The 26,308-nt window shown below is 36.9% G+C and overlaps 1 protein-coding gene across 1 annotated transcript in view; it reads left to right on the top strand.

Annotated features, from left to right (window-relative positions):
- Esr1 (estrogen receptor 1) overlaps positions 1 to 26,308 on the top strand; it is a 269,902-nt gene that overhangs the window by 101,103 nt on the left and 142,491 nt on the right. The window contains exon 5 of the mRNA XM_026399936.2: positions 24,552 to 24,887. Coding sequence (XP_026255721.1) covers positions 24,552 to 24,887 — 336 coding nt within the window. The remainder of the gene's footprint in view (positions 1 to 24,551; positions 24,888 to 26,308) is intronic.

The following is a 26,308-nucleotide window of genomic DNA, read 5'->3' as shown; positions in this document are numbered from 1 at the left end:
CGGCAATTTATAACCATTTCAATAAGAGAACAGTTTGCTTTCATCATGACTTTCATCATGTCCTACATGGTTAGCTAAACTTGCTTTTCACTTCGCCTGCCAACTCAAACCTTGGTTTCACATCTAAAGAAAGTTTTAGATTAGACATCCCATCTTATAAAATCTCAACTAAATTTTCTTTCTAGCTTTTTTAAAAAATGCTTCTATTTTGGTTACAAGGCAGGTCTGTTATCTGACTTGCAGAAATTTCTTCACCTTTACTTGAATCTGAGCATTCACTCTGTTTTTGTGATCTTTGTGACCAGAGGCCTTTTCTGGAAGGCTAAAGTTGAGGTCTCCGACAATGGGGTGTCCTTTTGGATACACCTGCATATCCTGGGGGTCAACTGTAATAGTTTTTTTTACTCCTTGAATCAAAGCCCTGCTAATTTCAATGAGGTATATTCATATTGCCTACAGGAGTCCTATAGTCATAATAAAAATATGCTTTATATGTCACAACCAGTTTTAAAACATATTAAACTTGAAAAAGTATGCAGTTACCAGTTGACAAGTACCCAAAGATTGAATGAAGTTGATTGTCAATGTGACTCTAGCTTTCATGAAAAAGGATGAAATTTCCCTTGTTCTCTCTATAAGAGAAAGTACGCATCTAGGGAAGTCCTTTTACATCCCATGGAGCAGACTCTAATACGTCCTACTTCTGTCTGAACTGTTAACAGTGTCTGATGGATGACTTTCCTGAACCTTGGACTGTTTTTATAGATTTCTGAAGGTTATGAATTCATCTTGCCTGGGTTTAAGACTATTCTGACCATTTAATTTAGAATTTCTTCTGCTCCCTTAACTCTTATAGACATCACTGACTCCTGCTCTTGCAATTTGATTGAAGGCTTCTCTCTCCTTCCATTTCCAGTAGTAAAATCTAGGTTTTATAGAAAACTGGTAGTTAGGCCAGGTTGCTAAGTATCTTCCCACTGAAGGACCATTATTCTGGAGCAGCATATATTTAGCATTTGACATTTGATAAACAAGCTTATTTAAGATATTTTCAATACAATTTCAGCTTTGGCAGTTGTCAGCAAAGGATACAGTTGGTGTTTGGTGAAGTAAACAGATGTGGACATGCTTTATGCATCAAGATGCATTAATTTTTTTTCTGAAAAGTGGATAAGAACCTGTGAAACTGAATAATGGAATTTAAATCAGATGGGGTGAGATAGTTGATATTCAAAAATAAATCACAGTATAACAAATATGCTACTTTGGGTTGAATGGGGAGTTACTTGTGCTGAAATATAGTCAGAAAAAAGGAAGATGGAGATTCTGTAGAAGAGAGGCTGGCCCTGGGGAGAGGTTCTGTCCACAGTGCAATGCTGTCTCCTTTGGAAGACATGATTCAATTCACTGCATGAAACCTGCATTGATAATTAGTTAGGAAAGCTTATTTATTTACAAGGCATAGAGCTAAGTAGTAAGAAACACAGAGAACCAGGTTCTGTCTCTATTGTTAAGCTATTTCTAAATCTAGACATGTTTCAGAGAGAAATTCTCAGCTTGGACAATAGGTTCTTTCCTTGGAAATGAGTGTATTAAGAAAGAATTGCTTCTGACATTTCAGTGATAAGAATGAGATATTTTCTTTTGATGATCTCTCTATTAAAATGAGAGCAGTAAACCTGATATGCATTAAGACTTGATAATTCTGGGTTTTTCACACTATAGTACTGCTTCTATTTGTCAGATCAATATTTTTGGAAAGAATCATACTTGCTAACTCCAGTGATTTTTATTAACCCGCAGGATAAGATATACATCCATCATTTAACAAGTATTTATTGAGCTGCTAATTTGTTCCACACCAGGATTCAGTACTATAGGGCATATCGAATCTCTCTAACACAGTTAAGGTGACAGAGTTCACAAGCAAGACTTTATAATAAAGGAGTATTCATTTTTAAGCCTCAAGAATATGACTTGCACTCACTTGTTTTGTTAAATCATTAGCCAGGGTGAATTATCTTGTGATCCTGTGCGGTATTGTGGCAGGATGACAGTCATGCTGGCAGGCACTTCTTGCCCAAGAGAATGTAATTGAGTGTTGGTGACTCAACGGAGGCTGGGAAGACTCATCGGTGACCAAATTAAAGACAACAGGGGCTTTATTTGTATCCTACTCAGCACCTATCCACATGGGATTCAGGGAGATAAAATGTGTCTTTCACAAGTTAGACAAGAACAGGTCTGAGCTGCAGAACTGCTAGGGAATAGGAGGGGAAGAGAGAGAACTTCCCAGGCTGAGTCCCAGGGTCTTATTTATTCCTCTTGGCTACAGAATGCCTGCCAGCGGGAGACTCATCACTAAGATATTCCCGGGGAAATGAAGCCAGGCAAGAAAACCATGTATTGCTTTTCTCCTCACCCCATAAATTTCGTTATTAATAAATCAGATTCTTATACAACAGCCTGCCACAGCTACCTCTAGAAACAGTTTTATTAGTAAAAATTTCAATAAAATAAAATACACAGTAGTTTTAAGAGTAAACATTATACTTTTCAGTCAAAATGGATGTCTCTGAGGTCACGTGGGGCTGTTGACCCCTTACCAGTGTCTTGCTTGGTGGGGAGGGGTGGTGTCTGGTGCCTGGTTTTTGTTGGTGGGATAAGGTGGCATGATCTGACATGCAGATAAAGGTGCGGTAGTTGTGATTGATGTCCCATTCTTGACACTCTACTCCCTTTCCCGACTTCTGGGAAAATTCAAAACCAGTTCAATTTTTTTAAAAAATATATATTTATGAGTCCATTATAGTTTTACATAATAGAAAAACAGTTCAGTCATATAGGAGGGCCTCCTCCGTGGTGAATTCAGCTTCCACAAAGAACGTTTTTTTAAGTAGTACAGCAAGTCAGGGTAAGACTGGTGCAGTGGCTTTTTAAAATTAAAAATTTGAAACAAATGTCATCAAAGTAAATTGTGCTTTTCCTTTAGGGTTTGGCAAAAAGAGGAAGATTAATAATCCCTAAGCATTTGCTTGGCTGAAGAGCAATAAGAAAACAAATAAAGTCCCTGTTGTCTCATTTTAAGAACAATAGCATATATATTATTTTTCTGATTGAAAAAAAAATCCCTGTATTATCCTTAAATCTGTGTTTGTCAAGTGCTTTTCAGCCAGACCATCTGAGCTCAGTGTGTGGGGTTGGGCTGTGTTGCAGACTTGTGGACACATGCCCTGTGGTGGGACAGGCATGACCAGGAGGGCTGGCAGCGTGTTAATTAAGGTTTCCATGTATGAAACTGCAGCTGCTCCCTTCTCTCATTGCTGAGTTCCTATTGCCATCTTACGAGGGACCGGCTTTGAATAAGGAGAACCCAGGCTGGGTTGGGGACATAACCAGCCACCTGGTGGGCCCTGGTTGCTGCGCATACAAGTGGAACAGCTAGAGCAGGCATGGCTGGAGCTCTAGTTTAGGAGGAGAGGTGGGGATGTACCCTTTGCATCTGAAGGAACCACTGCCCATCTGTGCCCTCATAGACTCAAGGACAGTTGGTTCACCCTGACTAATTACCATAAAGGACCCCCATGTTAAGAGAACTTGCCAGTTGATTTGAATTTGGGCTCTGGAAGATGATAGCATGGGACTTTATATTTATCCATAAATATGACAGTTATGGAGAAGTGGGAGACAAACTGCTAGTCTGGGAGGAAGGACAAAGTTAGTTGGTAAATAGCACCGTGAACAATTGAGGTTAACTGGTAGTTGGTTGTGAGAATAGCATGATGAAAAAGTTGACAGTTAATTACTTTTAAAGAGAATTGAATTAATGGATCAATTCTGTTTGTACTATGTATACAACCTCCCCCTTGCTCTTAACAGTTTCACTTCAAACAAAACTTGGCAATATGGGGAAGGGACAGAGGGATCAGTCCATAAAATTAGATCACAGGAATATTAGGCTGCATAAGTGGGTCACGGATTTCATGTAGAAAGACTGATCATAACTCTTCTCTTTCATTTAACAATAAAAAGATGTGTTATTTACATTGATTGTATAAAGTGAAGCGCCTTACTGAAAAAGTGCCTGTTTTGAGGACTGCTGTCATCAAAAGTCAACCACTGATAGTGATCAAGATATTTGTAATATCTTAAAGCTGTGTTATTAATAAATTCCTTCCTTAATATGATTTGAGGTCCTACCAGAAACATATATGTGTTCAATTGACGTATACCTGCTGAAGTGTAGCAAATATTGTGGACACAAACATTGTGGACACAGATCTTTAACAGTTTATTGTGATCATTTTACCTCTTTAATTGGAGAAATTTTTCCTTTAAAGTGTGCTATGTTCAATATTAAAGGAGAAAAGTGGAAGGTGCTTTTCTGAGACTCAGTAAACCCATCGGGTTTTTCTTTCCCCTTGAAAGGAAAAAAATCAGTGCCTAAATAGATGGGCAGTTTTGGAATTATGTAAGTGATGATCTAGGAGTGAATCTTATTATAATAGTGTTTTAGTCGTCCTAGAACTTCTTGAAAGTGTTAGCTCTGAAAATGATAATAAATTTATAATATAACAAATGTTAATTGAAGGCTAATACAGCACAGCACTGTGTTAGATTCTGAGGTTACAGAACATTGACTGCATTGAACTAGTTGCCCCCATCCCTATAATCAGTTTGAGATTACGCAGGTTAACTGGTAGTTGGTTGTGAGAATAGCATGATGAAAAAGTTGACAGTTAATTAGTTTTAAAGAGAATTGAATTAATGAATCAATTCTGTTTGTATTAATCAATTCTGTTTGTATCATTAAACATAAAAGTGTAATTGGATATTTTGGTTGTAATTTTGATAAGTGCTTCTGTTTGTATTAATCAATTCTGTTTGTATCATTAAACATAAAAGTGTAATTGGATATTTTGGTTGTAATTTTGATAAGTGCTATGGAGAAGAAGCATTGTGTGCTATGAAAGCAGTATTTGATTGATTGATTAGTATGAAGGGTCTGAGAAAAGTTCCTTGAGGCAGAGGCATTGGGCTGAGTAGGAAATAAGTAGGCAGGAGGGAGCAGGGGACAGGTAAGGAGAAAGAGGACTCTAGTCATACACACAGAGGTACACACAGAAATACATACAGACATATGCATGTGCATACCCCCCCACACATGAAAAGCCACCACACGCTTGGGCGTAGGTGCCCAGTTACCAAGGCTCATTCAGAACGCTGAAGATGGAGACAAAACCTTTTTAAACAAAAGCTTTTTGTAAAATGTATTGTGAAATTTTTAGTTATAGATGGACACAATGTCTTTATTTTGTTTACTTATTTTTATGTGGTGCTGAGGGTTGAACTCAGTGCCCTACATGTAGGAGGCAAGCGCTCTGCCACTGAGCCCCAACCCCAGCCCTTATACAAAAGCTTTTTTTTTTTTTTTTCACACAATACCTTTATTTTGTTTGTTTATTTATTTATTTTTATGTTGTGTTGAGGATCTAACCCAGGGCCTCCCGCATGCTAGGTGAACACTCTACCGCTGAGACCCAGCCCCATGCCCAACAAAAGCTTTTTTAAACACAGAGTCTTGGTAGTTTTGATTTATAGGCTGGGTTTTTCTGACAGTCCTATTTTTTCCTCTTTCCCAACTTCATGGTCTTTTACTAATACAATGCAGTCATTATTATAAAATTATATCTTGACTCCCACTCTCAGGTGGGACCATTCAGCTGTCCTCCTTCAAATAGCAGCACAAACAGCAGAAACTGACTGGTCTTTCCAACCAGCGAGTGGGCAGCCGAAAGCCAATCTTCACATTATAGAAAGGTAATTCTTGCTCAGTGCCCTCCCCCTTACTACTTTTTTTTTAAAAAAAGAAACTTATTTCAGATTAGTTTTAGATTTATAGAATTGTTGCAAAGATGCCAAGCGATCTCATAGACCCCACACAGTTCCTACACTGTTAGCATCTTATATGGTATATTCACCACAATTAATGAACTGGTTTTGATTCTTTTTTTGTTTTGAGGTTATAATAATATTGTATTTTTAAAATTTATATATGATAGCATAATGCATTACAATTCTTATTAAATATATAGAGCACAATTTTCCTATCTCTGGTTGTAAACAAAGTATATTCACACCAATTCATGTTTTCATACCTGTACTTTGGATAATAATGATCATCACATTACACCATCATTAATTACCCCATGCTCCCTCCCTTCCCCTCCAACCCCTCTGCCCTATCTAGAGTTTGTCTATTCCTCTCATGCTCCCTCTCCCTATCCCTCTATAAATCAGCCTCCTTATAGCAAAGAAGACATTTGGCATTTGGTTTTTTGGGATTGGCTAACTTCACTTAGCATTATCTTTTCTAACTCCGTCCATTTACTTGCAAATGCCATGATTTTATTCTCTTTTATTGCTGAATAATATTCCAATGTGTATATATGCCATATTTTTTAATCCATTCATCTATTGAAGAGCATCTAGGTTGGTTCCATAGCAAAGGACTTAAAAACAGCATACTACAGGGACACAGCCACATCTATGTTTATAGCAGCACAATTCACAATAGCTAAACTGTGGTTTTGATTCTTTATTATTAAAGTCCATACATCCATCAGATTTCCTGGGTATTTACCTAATGTCATTTTCCTGCTCCAGGATCCCATCAGGATACATTTATGTAAGTCATTTCGCCTTAGGATTCTCTTAGTAGTGACTGTTTTTGTTGATCTAGATGGTTTTAAGGGATACTGATCAAGTATTTTATAAAACATCTCTCACAGTGGATTTGTCTGAGATTTTTCACATGGTTATAGGTGTCAGTGTAATTTGGGGAGGAAAGGCCACTTAGATAAAATGTGATTCTTATCACATCATATCAAGCATACATTCTATCAATATATCTTATGGCTGTTGATTTTCACCTTGATTACCTGGCTTGAGGTTGCATTTGTCAGATTACTGTACGGTTGCTTTTCCTCTCCCTTCTTTGGGAATAAGCATTGGGTAGTTCAGACCTAAAGACTGGGAAGTTGTGCTCCACCTTCTCAAGGAGGGATTAACTATACAAATTATTTTCAAGTATCTGTTCTTCTCCACTAATTAGTTTATTTAATCACTTATGTATATACATATATTTATATATGTGTATATCTATATACATACATTCTTATGTGCATACACACACACAGGCACATACATAAGAATATCCATGGATACTTATTTTATGGTTTGGGTAGAACCTACCAGTATTTTTTTTTAAATTTTGGAAGCTCTTTCTATTGACTTCTGTATGCCTTTACCATGTGCCTATCATTGTTGGTCTTCCCTCCCCCACCACACACATTTGACATTTTTTAACTTTCACAATGAGATATTTTGGATTCATTTGTGTACTTCCTGCCTCACTCTAATGATCAGCCATTTCTCCAGAGAATCTGGAGAACCAAGATCTGGGTAGTAAGTTTACTTGTTATTGAGTGTTGTTAATTTTGGGTCTCCTATGCCGATGATACAAAGAGGTATATGTACTAACCCAAGCCTTTGCATATATCTACAACTATTTGCATACATGACACTCTGTATCTATGCTAAGCTGAATATGAGTACATGCTGATGCTTCCAAGGCTAACCCATTGCAAGAATATTCCTTCTAGCTGCCTCATCCCATTGGTCATTTCCTGAACCAATAGCTAGAAATCATGAGTAGCTTTTGGATTTTGTTAAATGCCTTTTTCTGAACCAATTGATATGAATTTTTCCTATTCTTTCTGTTAAGGTGATATTTACATTAATTTATTTTCCTAAGGTTGAATTTGTTTTACATAACTAGAATAAATGCTCTTTGGTCAGGGTGCGTAATTTATTTTATATGCTTTTAGATTAGATTTGCTGACATTAGCTAAAATTTTATGCTAATTGATCAGGTGAAAGATATTGGTTTATACTTTTTCTTTCTTTTAATGCCTTCATATGATTTTGGTATTAGTGTGATGCTGGACTCACAAAATGAGCTACAAAGTGTTTCCCTGTTTTTGAAGGTTATTAATTATTGATTCCATTTCCTAAATAAAGAGTTATTCAGGATATCTGTTTCTCCTCGTGTGAGTTTTGGTACTTTGTCTTTAAGCAGTTTGTCCAATTTATATAAATTATCAAATTTGAGGGCATAAAATTATTATAGTACTTCTTTATTATCCTTTTAATGCCAATGGGACAAATGATGAGGACTCCTTTTTTATTTATTATGTTGGTAATTTATGTTTTCTCTTTTTCTTAATTAGCCTGACTGGAAATATATCAATTCTAATTGATCTTTTTGAAGAACAAGATTTATTCAACTGAATTTATTTTATTCCTGTTTTTAATTTTGTTGATTTTGTTCTAATTGTTATTTTTTTTTCTTATTTTTATTTTAGACATATCTAGCTTTTTCTCTTCTTGTCTCCTAAGGTGAAACTTTGTTTTATTGATGTTATACTTTTCTTCTTGTCTCATGTATTCATTTAATGCTATAAAATTTCTTCTAAGTACTACTTTTCTATATGCTACAAATTTTAAATTTTATTTTTATTTTCATTTAGTTCAAAACATTTAAACATTTCTCTTGAGGCTCTTTTTACCCCTATGACCCTTAAAAGTGTGTTGTTTAATCTGCAAGTATTTGGGAATTTTCCAGTTATCTTTCTCTTATTGACTTCTAGTTTATTTCAATTCTAACATGAGATCATACTGTGTATGATTTCTGTTCCTTTAAATTTCAAAGGATGTTTATGGCCCCAAAAATGGCCTATCATGGTGAATAGTCCACCAAAGCTTGAGAAGACTGTTTGATGGAACATTTTATAAATATTAATCAGGTCAAGTTGATTGATAAGAGCTATTGAAGTCAGCAACTATATCCATGTTGATTTTTCCACTGGTTTAAACTATCAATTACTGACGAAAATGATGAATTTTCTAATTGTGGATTGGTCCTTTTCACTTTTCATTTACCTGCTTTGTCCATGTATTTTGAGGCACTACTCTTAGGTACAAACATAATTACTAGTGTAATATTTTCTTAGCGAATTGATTTTTCTATTATATGGTAACCCTCTTTTTAAATCCTGATGATTTTCCTTGTTCTGTAGTCTGCTTTTCCTGAAATGAATATAGCTACGTCAGCTTTATTTTGATTTTTTATCCATCCCTGTACTTTTAGCATATCAGATGCTTAGAGTGGGTTTCTTGTAGACAATACATAGCTCAATCTTGACAATTTCTGCCTTTTAATTGGTATATTTAGATCATTTGTTTTTAAAGTTGTTATTGATATATTTGTATTAACAACCATGTTCGTGACTGTTTCATGTTTATTGCTAGAGTCTTCCTTTGTGTCTTCTTCTAGTTTATTTGGAGCATTTTATGTAATTATCACCTCTCTTAGAGCAAAGTTTTTTTTGTAATAATTCCCCTAAAGTTTAAAGTAATAAAAATAATCCTAGTACACCTTCAAATAACACTCTCCCACTTTATGTGTAGTATAGGTACATTAAGACAATAATCCCAAGCCCTCCTTCCTGTCCTTTGTGACATTACTGTCATTCATCTCACCTATCTAGTCACCTAATTCATTGTTACTATTATTAATTTAAACGGGAAGTTAAGCATATTAAGAACTTTAAAAGATTTTACTTTTTCTGCTTTAATTTGATTGTCTGCTGGTCTTCCAAGCTTTATGTAGACACAGTTTCTGATCTATGTGTCATTTTCCTCCTACTTGAAGACAGTCTTTTATTATTTCTAATACCAACACAAGTCTACTGGTGATGAATTCCCTTAGTTTTTGACTTTTTAAAAATGATTATTTCTCTCCACTTTTAAAGGATAGTTTTTATGGGTTTGAAATTCTAGGTAGGTCACTTTTTTCTCCCATCGTTATATTTCATTCTACTCTTTTCATGCATTCATGGTTTCCGAAGAGACGTATTCTTATCCTGTTCTCTATGGGTAGTTGTGGACCCCTGTCTAGGGTTTCAGGCACTTTTCTCCCTGTCTTTGGCTTTCTACAGTTCAAATATCATGTACCGAGGTGTAGCTGTCCTTGCGGGAATGGGAACATTTGTTCATTTTCAAATTCTCTGAGATACCTGGATCTGTGGTTTGATCTCTCATTAATTTTGGAAAAATGTTCAGTCATTGTTTCCCCCAATATTTTTTCTTATCCTTTCATTGGTTTCTTTCTCACATTCTAATTATGCATAGGTTATACTTTTTGCCTTTTTTTAATTTTTTTGGTCCTTTCATTTCAGTTCATGATGATTTACCTTCCAACTCACTGCTTCTTCCCTTGGCCAAGATGAGCTAGAGTAGTGTCTAGCTTTTTACCCCAGAGCAGTGTTTGGCCATCAACCATCAAAGATGTTTTCCATTTCTATCACATTTTTATATTTCTAGCATTTGCTTTTGATTTTTTCTTAGAGTTTTCATCTTTTTTGCTTCTGTTACCTATATGTTCTTGTAGGTTGTCTACCTTTTCTATTAGAGCCCTTGACATCTTAATCAAATGTATTTGGAATTTTTCTTTCCTCACATTTCACATTCAATTCATCAACAATTCTTATTGACTTTACCTCTAATATCTATCTTGCATTCAGACACATCTCATCCTCTTTTTTATCATGCAAAATATAAGCTCCTGTTATCTGTTACCTAGTCAACTGCGGTGGCTCCCTAACTTATTCTGCAGTGCTTATTTGAGGCTGTAAGTTCTCCCTAGGGGGTACCAGAATAATCTTTTAAAAATATGAATTCTATTATGTCACTAGACTTAAAAGGATGCCTTCTCATCTCTCAGAATACAATGCACAGTCAGTCCTTACCTAATCTCCTGGGTTTTGGAGGACGGGCCCCCCTCACCTTACTTCTTCCTTGCTCCGTCTACTGTAACTATAAGCTTCCTGACCTCTGCCTTTTCCTTGAACAACTTGGGTGCATTTTCTTCCAACTGTGGGCATGCTAGTTCTTCTTCCACAGCAGAATTGACCATCCTATCCACTGTGCTTTGGTTTCTAAATCTATGTACTCTCTGGTCTAAATGCACTTTCCACACATTGTTTTTCCTCCTGACGTTTATTATTACTTGTTTAATGTTTATCTTCATCACAAAAATAATGGTAGTGTGAGGGTAGGAATTTTGTCTTTTTACCCCAGCGCAGTGTCTGGCTATTAGTAATTTGTATTGTATAAATTAATGAATGAATAAAATTAATTTATCTAATTTTAAATAAATTTATTTAAAATGCACTGTTTATGTAAGCATGCATACATTTTACATAAGTGATATATGACACCCTTTCAAAGCTTAGAGGTTTTTAACTATTCTCAACTGATTGTAACACACTGGAAAAATCATGGTGAAGGTGTTTTTTTAGAGAAAATTTTAATAGGAGATAGGTGTCAATTTTAGCCCATCTGCTTCATTTGGAGAAAAATGATCTATTTTAATATGTCTGATATTCAAACCTTGGGATCTACTAGTAGGCAAATAATTTGCCTAAATAAAAACTTCAATGAAAAAATAGGAAAATAACTTCTAAAAAAATTTCTGGACTAGGATTTATATAATGTAGACTATGTACTAAGAAATGTTGTAGGTGATATTTCTAGGAATTACAGAATCATGATTATATGCATGGTGGACCAATAGATGTACTGTTTTATGTGATAGTTTGTCCTCCAGGGATTCTAGGGTCTCAACTGTAAACACAAAAACCACAGGATACAGCTAGTTATTTTGATTAACAGTGCTTGTAGGTTTTTACAAATTTTACCAATCAGTATTTTCGGAGACAGCTGTGGCATGGTATTTAATTGTGTGGGCCCTGCAATCAGTCTTCCCGGGTTCAAGCTCCAGTTCTGCATCCAGTTTTCTTGGCAATAGGAAGAGATACTGTATAGGACCTAGCTTACATTGTGTCTCTGAAAATTAAATTGCATAATATAGGCCAAGAGCTTAGATGAACGTCTGGTATATAACGACGACTCAATAAATCTTAGCAACTATTATTATTATTGATTGCATTATTATTGATTACAAGCACTACAAACTGGCTCACACTTAAGAAAGAAATTATTGAGACAGTTTTGTGACAAAAGAAATTATGGAGACAATTTGATTCCATGCCAGGACTGGAATATCAGGCTTAGGGAACAGTTGTGAGCAAGAGAAGCAGGGAGCCATTGCCTTTGCCAGTGGAGCAGTCCTGCCTCCATTCTTGGGCACCAGATCCACCACTGGACAGCAAATGGAATTGTCCTACGCCCTGGCTGCACAGCCTCCGGGGGAAGCAGGCTGTGGGTGGAGCCCAGGCCACTGACTTTCTCCCTAGAGTCTGGAGCCACAGAAAGCAGTAATTGTGGCTTTTGCAGTGAAAGGCAGATTCTGACATCTACTAATTCACAAACTAGGAAATTTGCCAAATATAGAAAGACAATTGAGATGCCAGGAAAACAAAGATTAAGAAATGTCTATTACTACAATTAGTTAACGAAATTACCCATTTCAAAAATGTTTGAACAATGCCCTAAAAGCAACAGTTCAGTTTGAAGTACCAAACAAAAGGTTCAAAACTGCAAAACTGGTCCTCAGTCTTTCTAAGTTCTCTGTCTTTAGGTGTTCTGTAGTGATTCTAAACTTCTAGAAAACTGAAGACTCTGGGATCTATTCAAACCCAGAACATTTTGGTCATGTAGATCTTGCCTGACAGGAACCTGGAAGGTCATTTCAACTTGCTTTGGGAACCTGCTTCTACACAGGGAATAGATTATCCCCTTGAATAAAGAGAGCTACATTCACAGGGTTAAACTGGAGGAACAAGCAAAGGGCTGCATGTCTCTGGAGAGATGCTGCTTCTGGGGTCTTGGGAGAAGACCCCAAGTTCCAGTACAGAAACCTAAATAGCAAATGTGTCTTCAGACCACTGTAACCTGGATCGGAGAGGATCATCCGATAAACAAAGGTGAAAATAGTTCTCATGGTTGGCAGCTGGGGAGAACAGGAATTGCAGCTGGGAAGCAATGAGCCATAGTGTAAAGAAATGGAGAGAGCAGGGTAAAGGAGCTAAGCCTCCTAACTTGGTATTGGGAACAAGCATGGAGTTAGTGGGAGGGAAATACAGTGTTTCCTTACTGAAAATGAGCTCTCTTTCCCTCCCTCTAACTTTTCTAACTTGGGCTTGAAATCCTTTTTGGTCATCACACTTTACAGAAGAGGAAAAGGAAATCCCAATAAGATCCATGCTGGTAAAACTCTAGAAGAAGAAATGGAGGATTTCAAACAGGAAGTTGGTTAATAGAGAAGAGATGAGAGTAAGGGATTTTGTTAAATCTAATGATCAAAATAATTATTGGGAATCTCTGCCAAGATGGAATAGCAGGTACTAGATTACCCACCACCAGAAACATAAAGCAAATAAAACCTACAAAAAATTACACACATACACACACACACACACACACACACACACACACACAGTCTTTAAAAACCAAGCAGAGCATGACGGTGTCTCTTGAGAAAGGGAAACTAATAAGGAGAGCCCAAGACGGCTCCAGGTTCCTTCCTGGAGGGAAGGTCCAGGACACAAAAGTGAGGAGGAACTCAGGTATAACTAAAATGGACAGCAGCACCGTGAAGGGCCCGGGGAAGGAAAGCAAAACAAAGAAGGTGGAGCCACTAGGCGGAATGGGGTCTAAGTCTGACCACAGAAGAAATGGGACCCTAAGTTGTTGAGGTTGATAAGAAAGGAATAGAAAGAGAACAGGGTGATGATGTTGCATGATAAAAGGAGACACAGGCCCAGTCTGCTTCTACCCACATGGAAGGTTTATGAAGAGGATTTGTAAAGCTATGTTTCAAAGGTACTTTATTTAGACTCTTTGTGAAAACTCATGAGTTTTAATTTAGAGTTTGAGTTTATTCCATTAATTAATGACTTTTAAAACTGAAAATAAACAAGTAAGCCCTAAAGTAACTTCTTCCCCTAGTTCCAAACAAGATGCACAGACAAACACACATACACATGCAAACAACACACAGCTGCTCTGGACAAATGAAGGGATGGGGTGGCTAGAAACCCCAGTAGCCCCACCTCAGATATCCTGTGGAACTGCCCAGAGTCTTCGAAGTGTGGTTGAAGAGTTCCAGCTTACAGCCAAGGCACTCAATGAAAGTCTTACATACACAGTGGCTGGATGACATGGGTGTCCAATGGAGATTAACAAATCCCTAGTGAAGGTAGGCAAGGTGCCCAATTAGGAGCTGCTGCAATGATCCGGGAAAGGGGATGAGGACATGAAGTAGCATGGTGTGTTAATGAGCTCTGTGTTACTATAATAAAATTCCTCAGGTAATCAATTTATAAGAGAAAAAGAGTTATTTTGGCTTAGGGTTTAAGAGGTTTCCATCTATGTTTGATTTGCTCTTTTGCTTTTGGGCCTCTGGCAGCACATCAGGATTGGAGCTCATGTTGCAGAAAACTGCTCTCTTCTTGGCAGCTAGGAAGCAAAGAGACAGACAGGAAGGGCTCAGAATCCTAATATCCCCTTCAAGGACACACCTCCAGTGACCTTACTTCTTGCCTTTAGGCCCTGCTTCTAAAGGTTCTGCCATCTCCCTGTAACCAACAGGCTGGGGACCAAGCCTTTAACACCTTGGCTTTGGGAGACATTTATTCAGCCAGAGCAAATGATGGCAGTGCAGAGAAAGGAAGGGACTAAAGCAAGAGGCATGTGTGGAAATGCTGTGTGTGTTATGGTGATTCTTTGGATGTGAGGAGAAAGAATGTTGAATAGTGTTAAATAAACTAGATAATTCCTAGTTCCTTGACCTGACACACTTTGGGGATATGATTATATTAATAATAACAATAATCTATAATTACATAATTTGAAGATACAATCTAATGTTTCGATAGGGGCTTTATGATCAGTCATATTGTGGTACACAGGCTACAGAATCAGATGTACCTTGGTTAGAATCCTGTGCTGACCTTGGTAGGACCTTGGGCATGATAGTCAATGTATTTGCTGTTAAATGGGGACAATAATAATATTTACTTTATAGAATTTATCTTGAGTATTTGAAGGGACACCATTAGAATTGATGAAGGGGAATATCTCTAGAGCAGTTTTATTAGTTCTTTATTTAATTTTTAACTAATCAATACTTCTGTTTTCTTCAACATGTTAGATTAAAAAGCTTTTAGTGTATTTCTTTGTCTGGCTCTTTAATACCTCACGAGTCATGTGAAATTATTGAGAAACAAAGGAAAAGTGATTATGCAAATGCTTGAAATACTTAATAATACATTGAAATAGTTGTAGGAAACTGGAAAAATGACTGTACTGGTGTTATACTAGGTCTTTTTTTTAGAGCTATTGGTTATTAAGAGGAAAAAAAACATTTCAATAAAAGAAAATTTTAAAATTAGAATGCTTTAGAAGTGAAAAATCCAGTGAATTCTATTATTAATGAATATTCAGATAGTATATTAACTTTTGAGATTCAATGGCCAAAGAATTTAAAACGTTAAAAAAAATGATTAAGCCAAGTCTAAAATAATTAGACATGCTCTTTTAAAATGCCTCAGGCAATTTCCTCATTAGGACAGATCTTTTTCCTTTTTAGGGTTAGGATGTACTTTTAAGCAAGAGAGATATCTTGATCTTCTTTCCCTGGGGATCATGCCCAGAGTGCCTTCAGCTGATGACTGATGTTTGAATCCCAGGCAGGCTTGCAGAGATCCTTGGGGCCTGCCTTCCCTCCAGAGTACCCCAGCCACCTTCCTCTCCCTTTCCTGCTCACCCTGATTGCCTGTGTTAGTAAATTCTCTCAAATTCATGCTTCCTATGGTGGATTATGGTCCACAGTGAGTGCTACTAAGTGGAGACACTTTCCTTGGCCTAAGTCCTGACAATAGTTAATGAGGATATCAGAGATGCCTAACCCCAAGGAGACAAAAGTTAATCTGGTTGGTGTTTCACACTCATGATGGGTTTGACAGATGAAAGAGGCTTTCATTTCTCAGTCACTTATGTAAAATCCATGGACCTGGTTAGGAAAGTCATTGAATAACGGAAAGATAAAGAAATCTGCTCAGGCGCAAGTGTTATCTAATCAGCGGCACAACTTGAGAGCTAATAACATGTACATTAGCCTCTCCAGTGCCTAACATCTTGTGCTGATAAATATATTGCTCAATCATTCTGAAAATATTTTAATGTACTAGATGGAAGTGTAGTGCATCTCGTATGTACAATCTTATGGAGCCACAGTGCTATTGGCTACCAATAAAGTTTCTGACTCTCAAGAAGCTGTCTGTTTAATATTTGCATAATCTACATTTTTCCCCCTTCCCTCTGCTTCATGCTCATTGTTTAGTCTTTTAGCTTTTTCCTGATAGTGTAAAAAAGGTAGGCAAAGAGGATGAGCTGATGTTGTTTCTCTACAGATAATTCTGGAGGAATTGGGAGAGAGCAGAGAATGAGTTTCTAGTTTTGTCTTTGGCTTTCAAGTATCCATGCCTTTCCTGTGCCCCACCCCTCTTTATAACTAAGAACTGACCTTACACTCCTCAGAGACACAACAGCCCACAGTCATGGTTCTGATCTTCAGTTCTCACTAGACATAGGGTAAAATAGGAATAGAAGTTGCATTACTTTTCACCTTCTCTCATTTAATTCCAGTTGTACCTTGTTTAAACTGCTGCAAAATAGTTGTGCAGTGTTATCACCAGCAATGTGTACATTATGACTTGCAAGTAGGACAGGATTCCTTTCTCATTGAACAATACCCTGGGATCCTCTCACAGACAGTTGGCCACATAATATGTAGAAGCGTCTCTTTTTATTTTCTTTGTATAATTGTGGGAACTTTGATATTTGAAAAGTATAGTACATTTGGGGTAAATTAGAAAAAATATTCATTAATGCTCATTGAATTTACCTTTCCCTCTTTGACTCTTTGATGGTTTTCCAAATAATCAGCCTGTCTTCATCTCTCCAGTTGTGTTTCCCTCTTCCACCTCTCCAACCTGTGGCCATTTTTGTCGTATGTTCAATAACCTGAATTGTGTGTGAAACTCAAGTGGGTGTGCTGGTTCAAGTCACTGCTTTAAATAGCGCTATGACTAAACCATCAGAACAGTCTACTTCCAAATTCCTCTAAGATGAGAAATTTCATGATTTGACACAAACATTCCTGTAAGGTTTTCATTTAGCCTATTCTTGGAAAATGCCAGTGGCCCACCTCATTTCTTCTTATGGTGGCAGCTTCTGACTCTGTTGTCCCTCTGACTGTTGCACATGCTCCTGGTCCTGCACTGCAGCCTACTCTCCGGGGTCGCTCCACACTGCTTCTGTTTCAGCCATTGGGCTGGTAAGCAGGCAGTTAGTTGAATCATGCCACGCAAGATTGCCCATCTGAGGGTGGTGCTTGAACTTCCTGTAAGTCTTTTCTCCAGGCTCACTCCTCCTCGTTCCTTCCTGGTTCTCCATGTGACCTCAGTTCAGGTCTCCTTGACATTCTAGTTAACTCTAATCTGAATAGATCTTTCTTTACTATGTGGCATCTGGCACTGAGCAGGCTTCTGGTGTGCTCTGATGAGCTGGGAGCAGAGGGGGAGCACCATCACCCTTCATCCAGATGTGGGTGCATCTGGCAATGAGGCAGCTGAAGGGCCCAATTCTGCACAATGACTGGTCGTATACTGTTGTTCTTGTCTGACTTGGTTGACTTCTTGGTGTTATTACACTTAGCAACTTTGTACCTATGATAATGGCTAAAATTCAAAATCTCTGTTTAACTGAAAAGCAAAACAAAACCACTTCTTTAAAGAGCCATGACCTGGAATCAAAGAGAAATGATCATGGATGAGCCATGAACCTAAGTGCAGTTTTCTAACATTTACAAGATTATTGTGAGGACTAATTAGTTACAATGTGTTATAGCATTATGTATGTAAAACACTTAAAACAAATAGTGCCCAATGTGTATTTGCAGTAATAATAAAATTTATGGTTATGATAACTTATTCTAAGAGCTCTGATAAATGCTCATTTTAATACTGAGCAATAGAAAAGGAGGGTGGCTTCTCTTAGTTTTAAAAATGACATCTAATATACCTTTAGACCTACAAGAATAAAAGTTATATATTAAACACTTTACAACCACATATTTGTCAAAATCCCTTGAAAAATTAAATTAAAAAACCCAAAGCTCTCATAGTCACTCATTTGTTGTGGAGTGATAGAGAAAGATGATATATTATAGCATTTATTTCTCATATCTTTAATAGTAAAAATAGTTGTATTAACTTTTTATCAAATGATAATTTTCTACATATAAATTGAAATTGTTACTATCTGACAAATTTTGGACAGATTAACTTTCTTTGAAAATACAGAAGCTTGTGTGAATTTTTGTCTTTTAAAAATATTTGTTTTTGCTGATAACATTTTTAGCAGCACAGCCTGGCCTTTTTCAGGCTAAGATGCTGAGCCAAAACCTCAAAGAATCACAGCAGAAAAATTGAATTCCCCCTTTCTCCCCTATTTCATGATGTAGTTAGTAAGAACCCAGCTGGGTAAATCTTTTGGGGAAAAAAAAAAGCTACTTTGTACTACTTAGAACTTTTAATTCCCAGGTACTTTATTTTTTATAGCTATTGTAAATGAGATTGCTTTTTAAAATTCTTTTTTAGATGATTCATTATCAACTTAGAGGAATGCAACTGATTTTTGTATGTTGAATGTGTATCCTGAAACTTTGTTGAATTCACTTAATAGTTCTAATAGTTTTTTGGTGAAGTCTTTCTGATTTTCAGTGTATAAGAGTATAACTGTAAAGGGACAATTTGACTTCCATTTTTCCAATTTGGATGCCATTTATTTATTTCTTTTTCTTGAATGCTCTGGGTAGAATTTCCAGTACTAGGTTGAATAAAAGGGGTGAAAGTGGCCATCCTTTTCTTGTTCCTCTTAGAAAATTTCAGCTTTCTCCTCTTCACTATTATGTGAGTTGTGGGGTTATTGTATTTGATCTTTACTATACTGAGGTATGCATACCTTCTGAACCTAATTTGTTCAGTTTTTATCATGTACAGATATTGAATTTTATTCAATGCTTTGCCTCTACTGAGCTGATCATATGGACTTTGGTCCTTTATTCTGTTGATATGATGTCTCACATTTATTGATTTGCATATGTTGAACCATTCTTGCATCCCTGGGATGAATCCCACTTGATCATGTTGAATAATTCTTTTGATATGTTGTTGGATTTGGTTTACTAGTATTTTGTTGAGAATTTTTTCATGAATGTTATTCAAGGAAATGTATGTAGTTGTCTTTATTCATGTTCTTGTCTAGTTTTGGTCTCAGGATAGTTCTGACCTTGTAAAAAGAGTTTGGAAGAGGTGCTGGGGCTGTAGCTCAGTGGTAGCACACTTACCTGGTATGTGTGAGGCCCTGGGTTAGATTCTCAGCACCACATAAATAAATAAATAAATAAATAAATAACAACAATTGAAAAATATTTTAAAACATTTTAAAAAAAGAGTTTGTAAGAGTTCCTTCCACCACTTAATTTTTTTTGGAATAACTGAAAAAGAATTGGTTCTTCCTTAAAGGTTTGGATGGACTGCATCAGTGAAGCTGTTTGATTCTAGGTTTTTCTCTGATGGGAGACTAATCCAGTCTTGCTGTGGTTGGTCTGTACACGTTTTCTATTTCTTCATGATTCAGCCTTGGTAAGGTGTATGTGTCAGGAATTTTTCCATTTTCTCTAGGTTATCAAATTTGTTGGCTTGTGGTTGTTCATGATAGTCTTCAATGATCCTTTTCAATTCTGTGGTATAAATTGTGATATCAGAGATTTTTCATCTCTAATTTTGAGTCATTTTTTTTAGTCTAAAAGTGTCATTTTTGTTTATGCTTGCAAAAATCAACTCTTAATTTTGTTATTTTTTTCATATTGTTGTTTTCACTTCTCTTTCATTTATTTGGTCTGACTTTTATTTTTCTTTTGCCAACTTTGGGTTTGGTTTGTTTGTATTTTCTTTTTAGTTCCTTGAGATGCAACAGGCTATTTATTTGAGAACTTTCTGCTTTTTTGATGTAAAAGAAAGTCAACATTACCATGAGCCTATGTGCAAAAATTCTCAACAAAATAGTAGCTAACTAAACTCAACAACACATAAAAATGTTGTCCACCATCATCAAGTGGGATTTGTCTTAGGGATGCAAGAAGGGCTCAATATATACAAGTCCATCAGTTTTCCTCTAAGTTTCCTATACCTCCTAGGTTTTGGTATGTTGTATTTCCATTATCATCTATTTCAAGAAAATTGTATATTTTCTTCTTAATTATTTCACTGACCCATTGGTAATTTGGGTCAGTTTAAGTTCCATGTATTTCTAAGTTTTTCTTGTAACTGATTTCTAGCTTTATTGCATCGTGATTAGATAAGATACTTGATATGGCCTACCATATAATCTCTCCTGGAGAATGTTTTTGTGCTGCTGAGAAGAATGCATATTCTTCAGCTGTTGGATAGAATATTCTGTAATTACTGGTCCATTTGGTTTCTGGTGCTGTTTAACTCTGCTGTTTCTTTGTTGATTTTCTGTCTAGATGATATGTCCATTGCTGAAAATGAGATATTAAAGTTCCCTGCTATTATTGTGCTGGAGTATCTCTCTCCATTTAGGTCTATTAATATTTGTACAGTGGTGTGTAGTCACTGTTTCAGCACTAGAGAGTGCCCCCAAACTCTAGTTTGTCATAAATCTGCCATTGTGTTGTTCAAGATGGCCGAGGGATATATCTGAAAGGGTAGTCCTTCTCTATAAGCCTCCATGTCAACTATCCAGATGCCTTGTCCATGGTCAATGATCTGAAGTCAGGTACCATAGAATTTTGCCTGGCACAGGCCTCACTGTGGAAGGTCCAGAAACAACTAGTGCCTATCTCCCTCTTCATTCTGCAATGGACAGTAACTCTCTCCATGTTGTGCTGCCTGGGATTGTGGAAAGGATGAACAGTCCCACGGACACCATGGCTGCTTCAGTGCCAGTTCGTATCAGGAGCCAATAGTCCATTGATACCAGTGCAGCATGAGGCAGGACCAAGGCCCTTCCTGCTGTGACCTGCCTGCTGCTGTGGTTTCTTTGTGGCCCAAGACCCCTGCAGCTGATTGGAGGTGAAGTGGGCTAAAATGCAAGGCTGTCCTATTGGGGCCACAAGTCTCTGCCTGGTGAAGGGTGCATACACAGGCTTTGTCTGAGTCAAAGACTGGGGGTAGGGGCTATAGCATTATTCCCAGTACTGAATGTCACTGTGGTACACCTGGCACTTGGTTTCGTGTCTAAGGTCTATATTCCTCTCTCAAGTGGGAGGTGTCCTTCTCTACATTGTACTGCTTAGAGTTGAAAGAAGGGTAATGTGAGCAGTTCTTTCCTTGTTGCCTTTAAAGAATCTTTCTTATTTGATGCTAAAAGCAGGTACTGTGATCTCCCATGGCTCTTGTGAAGGTACTTTCATGCATGAATAGTTCTTGAATTGATGTTTCTGTTGAGATTCAATCTTTGGAGGCTCTTATCCCACCATCTTACTCTGCCCCTTTATTATTAAAATATTCTTTTAATTTACTATTTAAAAGAATATTCATGCAGAAGAAATGTTTGATGTTAAACTATATTTCAAGAATAGTTTTTTTTCTTTTTTTTTCTTTTTTTTTTTAATTTATTGTTGGTCGTTCAAAACATTACATAGTTCTTAATACATCATATTTCACAGTTTGATTCAGGTGGGTTATGAACTCCCAATTTTACCCCGTATACAGATTGCTGTATCACATCAGTTACCCTTCCATTGATTGACATATTGCCTTTCTCGTGTCTGATGTATTCTGCTGTCTGTCCTATTCTCTACTATCCCCCCTCCCCTCCCCTCCCCTCCCCTCCCCTTTTCTCTCTCTACCCCTTCTACTGTAAATCATTTCTTCCCTTTGTATTATCTTGTCTTACCCCTCCTTTCCTCTTATATGTCATTTTGTATAACCCTGAGGATCGCCTTCTATTTCCATGCGATTTCCCTTCTCACTCCCTTTCCCACCCACCTCTCATTCAAGAATAGTTTTTTATTATAATTCTTTTGTTTTACAGCATCTGTTTTATACACACACACACACACACACACACACACACACACACACAGACCTGGTGTGTCACAGCCAGCTTGTACTGGCTCACAAAAGCCTACTGTTATTTACAAGTGTTTTATAAGAATATTGATGTTAGACAAGTGACTTGAAATTAGTTTCAGTGGCAGTATTTATATCATGAAAATTGGCAAATGCTACAAATCAATTCTTTTTTTCCCCCCTTATGGAGAGTTAATTGCTAAATGCTTACTAGTTTGTTTGTCCCCCATGTATTTATTGAAATAAAATAAAGTGCTGTTTGCTTTGAAAATGGTGTTTAAAAGAGGTGAAAGACTTATTCAATGAAAACTACAGAAACCTAAAGAGAGATATAGAAGAAGACCTTAGAAGATGGAAAAATATACCCTGTTCATGGATAGGCAGAACAAACATCATCAAAATGGTGATATTACCAAAAGTTCTCTATAAGTTCAATGCAATGCCAATCAAAATCCCAACAGCATTTCTTGTAGAAATAGATAAAACAATCATGAAATTCATATGGAAAAATAAAAGACCCAGAATAGCAAAAACAATGCTAAGCAGGAAGTGTGAATCAGGCGGTATAGCGATACCAGACTTCAAACTATACTATAGAGCAATAGTAACAAAAACAGCATGGTACTGGTACCAAAACAGGTGGGTGGACCAAGGGTACAGAATAGAGGACACAGAAACCAATCCACAAAATTACAACTACCTTATATTTGATAAAGGGGATAAAAGCATGCAATGGAGGAAGGATAGCATCTTCAACAAATGGTGCTGGGAAAACTGGAAATCCATATGCAACAAAATGAAATTGAATCCCTTTCTCTCACCATGCACAAAAGTTAACTCAAAATGGATCAAGGAGCTTGATATTAAATCAGAGACGCAGCATCTGATAGAAGAAAAAGTTGGCTATGATCTACATATTGTGGGGTCGGGCTCCAAATTCCTCAATAGGACACCCATAGCGCAAGAGTTAACAACTAGAATCAACAAATGGGACTTACTCAAACTAAAAAGTTTTTTCTCAGCAAAAGAAACAATAAGAGAGGTAAACAGGGAGCCTACATCCTGGGAACAAATCTTTACTCCTCACACTTCAGATAGAGCCCTAATATCCAGAGTATACAAAGAACTCAAAAAATTAGACAATAATATAACAAATAACCCAATCAACAAACGGGCCAAGGACCTGAACAGACATTTCTCAGAGGAGGACATACAATCAATCAATAAGTACATGAAAAAATGCTCACCATCGCTAGTAGTCAGAGAAATGCAAATCAAAACCACCCTAAGATACCATCTCACTCCAGTAAGATTGGCAGCCATTAGGAAGTCCAACAACAACAAGTGCTGGAGAGGATGTGGGGAAAAGTGCACACTTGTTCATTGTTGGTGGGACTGCAAATTGGTGCAGCCAATTTGGAAAGCAGTATGGAGATTTCTTGGAAAGTTGGGAATGGAACCACCATTTGACCCAGCTATTCCCCTTCTCGGTCTATTCCCTAAAGACCTAATAAGAGCATGTTACAGGGACACTGCTACATCGATGTTCATAGCAGCACAATTCACGATAGCAAGATTGTGGAACCAACCTAGATGCCCTTCAATAGATGAATGGATAAAAAAAATGTGGCATTTATACACAATAGAATTTTACTCTGCATTAAGAAACGACAAAATCATAGAATTTGGAGGGAAATGGATGGCATTAGAGAATATTATGCTAAGTGAAGCTAGCCAATCCTTAAAAAACAAATGCCAAATGACTTCATTGATATAAGGGGAGTAACTAAGGACAGGGTAGGGACGAAGAGCTAGAGAAGAAGATTAACATTAAACAGGGATGAGAGGTGGGAGGGAAAGGGAGAGAAAAGGGAAATTGCATGGAAAGGGATGGTGATCCTCAGGGTTATACAAAATTACATATAAGAAGAAAGGAGAGGTAAGAGAAGAATAATACAAGTGGAAGAAATGATTTACAGTAGAGGGGGTAGAGAGAGAAGAGGGAAGGGGAGGGGAGGGGAGGGGAAGGGGGATAGTAGAGAATAGGACAGACAGCAGAATACATCAGACACTAGAATGGCAATATGTAAATCAATGGAAGTGTAACTGATGTGATACAGCAATCTGTATACGGGGTAAAAATGGGAGTTCATAACCCACTTGAATCAAACTGTGAAATATGATATATTAAGAACTGTGTAATGTTTTGAACTACCAACAATAAAAAAAAGAAAATGGTGTTTATATGAAAATTTACTTGGGAACAAATTAGTTAATTTTTTTTTCCCCCTGCATTTTCAGGAATACGGAAAGACCGAAGAGGAGGAAGAATGTTGAAACACAAGCGTCAGAGAGATGATGGGGAAGGCAGGAATGAAATAGGAACCTCTGGAGAAATGAGAGCTGCCAACCTTTGGCCAAGCCCCCTCATTATTAAACACACTAAGAAGAACAGCCCTGCCTTGTCCTTGACAGCTGATCAGATGGTCAGTGCCTTGCTGGACGCTGAGCCCCCCATAATCTACTCAGAGTACGATCCTACCAGACCCTTCAGCGAGGCCTCCATGATGGGCTTGCTGACCAACCTGGCAGACAGGGAGCTGGTCCACATGATCAACTGGGCCAAAAGGGTGCCAGGTAAGAAGGCTAAACTCAACTTTTATTATAAGAGTCTTTTTAAGAACTGATTGTGATTTCATGGGAGAAATAGTGGGAGGGAAAGAAACAATACTTGTTATCTCATTAGTTTCAAAGCTACATCAGAAATTTTCATATCATGACACTACAATTCTCCTAGAATTTAGGAAGTAGCATTTTAATATCAAAATCTAGAAGACTAAAATGCTTGATCTGACAAAACTTATTTTTAAGCCATCTTATTTGCCAAAAAGATTTTGAGTAGACACATGATGAACGTATTACATATCATATGTGCATGCTGTCAGAAGTGTTTAATACTATAGGATCTATAAAAGATTTTAATATGGAGCACTATCAATACCTCAATTACTAATAAATTGTTTTCCTGAAAATATTTTCTTTAAAGATTTGTCTGAACTAGAGACATAATACTAATAGATTTATTCACTGAATGCCTATTATTTATCCAAACTGACATATGCATATTAGAAATGTAATTGAAAAATAAATTAGGGCATTGTCTCTGAGAAGAGCTTGTGGAAAGACCCAATGGTGGAAGTGACATTTCTACTGATTCTCTCAGAAATGGTGTTTCCATAAAACTTGACTATTGCTCTTGCTGTTCAGAGAAGAGCTCTAATTATTATGGAAATCAGATTCCTCCATGTCCCAACACATTCATTATGCATATCAAGAAGTTTGTACTAAGGCAAGAGGAAGTTAAATCTCTTTTGTGGGCTTATTGGTCAAAGGAGTAGTGGATTTAGATAGAGATTTTCTCATATGGTTTCTCCTACCTATGAAGTGTGGAACTTTTATGAAACTAAAATAATGTGAAGTTTTGTGCGCACATTTCTAAGGTCACTGATATGTTATAGGTTGAGTAGACCTATGTCTGGCCTTAAAGAACCTTACAGGTATTGCATATATTAAATTAATATATAAGCATGTGGTCCTTTGAATAAGAAGCCATCTGTATTGTGATTCATATTCCTTAGAGCATATCCAATCCACTTAGGTAATGGTTAGGATAGTGAAGATTGGCTTACAGGGAAGTCTGGGGATTAATAGGCAAATTTAGGTTTTCAGGGTAAGTCAACCTGGTAGACAAAAACTCCTAACCATTTTTGGAATTAAGAGTTTTATTGAATATATATATATATATATATATATATATATATATAAGCATTCTTATGTGAAGTAGACACATCATCCATAAATTGTAATCTGGATGTTATGGGGCTATAGGTTTTGCTTTATCTTTATATCTGTTAGTACCTTTAAAAATACTTTGGAAGAAGAGAAAAACAAACAAAAGAATAAAATACTAGTGGTCATATCTCTAAGAGCTAACTCTTGGTTGCTGTTTATTGTTCTGTAAAGGTATATTTTCCCTTATGAAATTTTGGCAATATTAC

Source organism: Urocitellus parryii, chromosome 8 (assembly GCF_045843805.1).
Source record: "Urocitellus parryii isolate mUroPar1 chromosome 8, mUroPar1.hap1, whole genome shotgun sequence".
Classification (NCBI taxonomy): Eukaryota; Metazoa; Chordata; class Mammalia; order Rodentia; family Sciuridae; genus Urocitellus; species Urocitellus parryii.
The sequence above is the reverse complement of the archived record's forward strand: the minus strand, read 5'-3'. Positions and strand labels throughout refer to the sequence as shown.